The 5,096-nt window shown below is 41.1% G+C and overlaps 1 protein-coding gene across 1 annotated transcript; it reads left to right on the top strand.

Moving 5' to 3' along the window:
- The first annotated feature begins 3,699 nt into the window (after nt 1-3,699).
- On the top strand, nt 3,700-4,357 carry LOC134297174 (histone H1-like). Its single transcript, XM_062974301.1, has one exon. The coding sequence runs from the start codon at nt 3,740-3,742 to the stop codon at nt 4,223-4,225; it is 486 nt and encodes a 161-aa protein (XP_062830371.1). The 5' UTR covers nt 3,700-3,739; the 3' UTR covers nt 4,226-4,357.
- The last annotated feature ends 739 nt before the right edge of the window (nt 4,358-5,096 follow it).

Raw genomic sequence — 5,096 nt, 5'->3', positions numbered from 1 at the left:
TGGGGAAGGAGATGCCAAGCTCATTCATCGCTATGGTAAGTGCCTAGATTTGAATGGCGACTATGTTGAGAAGTGATATTTGGGTGTGGCTTTCAACAGCATATGGTAAATGTTTTCTCCTATACTTTGTTCATTTTTAATTCCAAAATGTAATCTACTTTCTGGATAACCCTCGTATTATTTTGATTTTATGCTATATGTGTTGATGGAGGTTGTTGTTATAATTTTATGTGACTTATTTATGTGACTTTTGTATCATTTTTACCTGTTGTATGTTATATGTGCAGCCTGGAGTGCCTTGTAAGCCACCCTGAGTCCCTTCGGGGAGATGGTGGCAGGATATAAATAAAGTTGTGTTGTCCAAGGTTTTCATGGCCAGAATCACAGGGTTGTTGTGAGTTTTCCGGGCTGTATAGCCATGTTCCAGAAGTTTATTATTTATAATAAATAAAGGTTATTTATTATTATTATTATTATTATTATTATTATTATTAGTAGTAGTAGTAGTAGTAGTAGTAGTATTGGCGGTAGATATGTAGGTGACTGTGGAGCCCTATTCTTGACTCAAATACTGTATTCTTCCACAGTGAGGACATTGGTTTCCAGATGAAAGGCAGTCCCGGTCAGGGTTGGTTTGACGCGCCTTCCTCTTGGCACGTTTCTCCCTTTCGCCCTCCATTTGTGCCTCTTCAAATTCCACAGCACTACTGGTCACAGCTGACTTCCAGTTAGAGCACGCAAGGGCCAGGGCTTCCCAGTTCTCAGTGTCTATGCCCCAGTTTTTAAGGTTAGCTTTAAGCCCATCTTTAAATCTCTTTTCCTGTCCACCAACATTACATTTTCTTTCTTGAGTTAGGAGTATAGTAACAGCTTTGGGAGATGGTGATCAGGCATTTGAACAACGTGGCCAGTCCAGAGGAGTTGATGGCGTAGGAGCATCGCTTCAATGCTGGTGGTCTTTGCTTCTTCCAGCATGCTGACATTTGTATATGACATTATAAATTATGACATTTATAGCCCAGTAACAAATATTAGTCTTACCTAGGCCCATTCTACACTGCCATATAATTCAGATTATCAAAGCAGATAATCCACATTATATGTTTTGAACTGGATTATATGAGTCTACACTGCCATATAAACCAGTTCAAAGCAGATAATCTGGATTTTACATGATAGTGTAGATGGGGCCCTGGTGTAATGAATGCAGATGCACTGTTTGTCAAGCTGGAGAGGTGGATAACACAATTATTATTATTATTGTTATTATTATTATTATTATTATTATTATTATTATTATTATTATTTACGAAGCAAGAATATTTAGGTCACTGGATTGCTGTGAGTTTTCCGGGCTGTATGACCATCTTCCAGAAGCATTCTCTCCTGACATTTTACCCACATCTATGGCAGGCATCCTCAGAGGTTGTGAGGTTTGTTGGAAACTTCTTCTCCTCCATAGCTCCAAATGGTGACAGTGTCATCCACAAATCTGAACCATATAGTGGGCTTTTTTGTTGCTGTTTCCAGGACATCCAACAGACAAGAGTTTTTCTCCCACCCTGGATCTTCTACAGATATATCAACCTCACTTGCTTAGTTTCCAACAAACCTCACAACCTCTGAGGATGCCTGCCATAGATATGGGTGAAACATCAGGAGAGAATATTTATTATTATTTATTACATCATTTCTACCCAGCCCTTCTCATCCATCAGGGGACTCAGGGCGGCTTACAGTATAAAAACACATACATCAAAACAATTTATATCACATTTAAAAATCCATTTAAATTAAAATTACATTAAATTAAGAGCCTACATTAAAAACCTACATAATTATACATATAAATATACATTCAAGGCGCGTTTCAAGTCCAAATGAGGTCTGTCATTGAGTCATATAGTTGTATAGTCGTATAGAATGCTTTTGGACATTTATTTTTTTATTTATTTCTCACATTTATATCCCGCTCTTCTCACCCGAAGGGACTCAGGGCGGCTTACAATAATGGCAGAAATTCTATGCCCATACAAATCAATATAAAACAGTGCATAAAACAGTTAAAACTCATTATACAGTAGAGTCTCACTTATCCAAGACTCGCTTATCCAACATTCTGGATTATCCAATGCATTTTTGTAGTCAATGTTTTCAATATATCATAATATTTTGGTGCTAAATTCGTAAATACAGTAATTACTGCATAGCATTACTGCATATTGAACTACTTTTTCTGTCAAATTTGTTGTATAACATGATGTTTTGGTGTTTAATTTGTAAAATCATAGCCTAATTTGATGTTTAATAGGCTTTTCCTTAATCCCTCCTTATTATCCAACATATTCGCTTATCCAACTTTCTGCCGGCCCGTTTATGTTGGATAAGTGAGACTCTATTGTAATTCTATTCTGAATGTTATTAGGTTCCTTTCATCGGGGTATTTTAATCTAATAATTTTATCTTATATTGCTGCTATAGTCCCCCCCCCCACCTTTGAAGTTGACTGAATTGCATTGGTGGTTGTTTGATATTATTACTGTTGTATAAACCTTTGTTTTAACTTCTGTTTTATCATCTTCTTGTGTTTTAAACTGTGTATATTGTTAATGTATTTGCGCTGTTACTTTTGTAACATTGTGAGCCGCCCCGAGTCCCCATGGGGAGATGGTGGCAGGGTATAAATAATAAAGTTTATTATTATTATTATTATTATTATTATTATTATTATTATTATTATATTAAAACTATTAAAATACATTATAAATTACAAAATATAAATTTCAAACATAAAATCAGCCCGGAAAACTCACAGCAATCTATTTAGGTCATATTTGTATACCAGGCTCCTTATTGTTGTTATTATTACAGTAGAATCTCACTTATCCAACATTTGCTTATCCAACGTTCTGGATTATCCAACGCATTTTTGTAGTCAATATTTTCAATATATCGTGATATTTTGGTGCTAAATTCACAAATACAGTAATTACTACATAGCATTACTGCATATTGAACTACTTTTTCTGCCAAATTTGTTGTCTAACATGATGTTTTGGTGCTTCATTTGTAAAATCATAACCTAATTTGATGTTTAATAGGCTTTTCCTTAATGCCTTCTTATTATCCAACATATTCGCTTATCCAACATTCTACCGGCCCGTTTATGTTGGATAAGTGAGACTCTACTGTATGTTGGATAATAAGAAGGCATTAAGGAAATTTGGCAGAAAAAGTAGTTCAATATGCAGTAATGCTATGTAATAATTACTGTATTTGTGAATTTAGCACCAAAATATCACGATATATTGAAAATATTGACTACAAAAATGCGTTGGATAATCCAGAACGTTGGATAAACAAGTGTTGGATAAGTGAGACTCTACTGTATGTCCTTTAACTATGTTGTACCCTTCCTCAAGGCCCGTTTATGTTGGATAAGTGAGACGCTACTGTATTTATGATATCCTGCTTTCTTCTCTTAAGGAGATTCAAAGAGCACCATTGAAACTTGTTTGAAGAGTGATGCTGAGTGGCAACGAACATTCTATGTCCGTTGCTGGACCTGAGTGAAAACTAAGCTCCTCAGGTCCGCTCCTGGTGTATTGGAGGGGAGGGGGGGGGAGAGGGGGAGAAACATTGGCTACGTCAGTCCGTGACGTCACAACCACGCTGCCTATAAATACCGCCTGTCAAACCAGTCTCTCGTCAGTCGGTGCGGCTGCCAGGAGGTGGCAGGATGGTCAACGGGAAGCCGCAGCAAGGAGGTGCCGATGGCGACGAAGCGTCCACTTCAGCTCCGGACCCCAAGAAGAAGGGGAAGCCGGCGCGGGCTTCGGGCTCGCTCTCGCAGCTGATCCTCCAGGCCTTCGAGGCCTGCCACCCGCGGAAGAGCTTGTCCCTGGCCGCCCTCAAGAAGTTCGTCTCCGAAGCCGGCTACAACGTCAGCAAGAACAACAGCCGCCTCAAGAGGGAGCTGCGCCAGTTGGTGTCCAACGGTCTCTTGCTGCGCGTGACCGGCACCGGCGCCTCGGGCTCCTTCAGGGCAGGCGGGCCACGGGCCAAGAAGACCGGCGGCGGCGGCAACAAGCAGAGGAAGAAGGCGAGGAAGAAGCAGCCGGCGGTGAACAAGCCCAAAGGCCTCCGGGGCAGGCCTTCGGGTGCCGCTCCTGCCAGGAGGCGTCAGCTCAACAAGCGCCCAGCAAGCAGGCAGAGGGCACGTTAAACAAAATCACCTCGCGTTGACACATTTGAAAAGAAAACAACGGCTCTTTTAAGAGCCACCACCTAAGAGTCTCTGGAAGAGCTGGCCCATCCATACACCTCAGAATTAAACGCCGACAAAGGCATCATCTGACTTGATAGTTTGGCTTACATTCTTCACAAGATGAGGGAATGCAACAAGCTTGGCAAAGTTGGTCCCTCCGGGTGTTTTGGACTTCAACTCCCAGCATTCCTCACAGCCTCAGGCCCCTTCCTTTTCCCCCTCAGCCGCTTAAGCGGCTGAGGGGGAAAAGGAAAGGGCCTGAGGCTGTGAGGAATGCTGGGAGTTGAAGTCCAAAACACCCGGAGGGACCAAGTTTGCCCATACCTGGAATCTATATATCTTTATACACACACAATAAAAGTGAAAATATGTATGTGGTGGAAGTTCCCACTTACATAGACTCCCTCCTCAAACAGTGCTCAGGACCATTTAAGCACTTCCTCCTATGACATTGCAGGTTATAGTGAGTGCCACATCCCAGGGTTCCTTTCTCCATTGGTGTGGAATTTGCATGACCCCGCCCACTGCCTCTCCCTCAACCCTTTCCTATGGCACACAAGAAACAGAGGAATTGGTCAGCAACTGAACAAGAGGTTTGTGGAGAATTCACCATGATTTATAGGAGTTGTAGTTTGCCTACATCCAGAGAGCACTGTGAACCCAACCAACGATGCATCTAGACCAGAGGTCCTCAAATTTTTGTACCTCAGACTGTTGGGGGGCCGGACTATGGAGAAATAGTAAAAAATTAGGATTATTGTTGTGTGCCTTCAAGTCATTTCAGACTTAGGTCAACCCTAAGTCTAAAGTTTAGGACAGAGGCCAGGTC

This window comes from Anolis carolinensis, chromosome 2 (genome assembly GCF_035594765.1).
Source record: "Anolis carolinensis isolate JA03-04 chromosome 2, rAnoCar3.1.pri, whole genome shotgun sequence".
In the NCBI taxonomy this organism is placed as follows: Eukaryota; Metazoa; Chordata; class Lepidosauria; order Squamata; family Dactyloidae; genus Anolis; species Anolis carolinensis.
Note: the sequence above shows the minus strand (reverse complement) of the source record. Positions and strands in the feature narration are given on the sequence as shown.

Coding starts and splice junctions, on each gene's coding strand:
- LOC134297174 (XM_062974301.1), top strand. CDS start 3,740: ATGGTCAACGGGAAGCCGCAGCAAGGAGGTGCCGATGGCGACGAAGCG.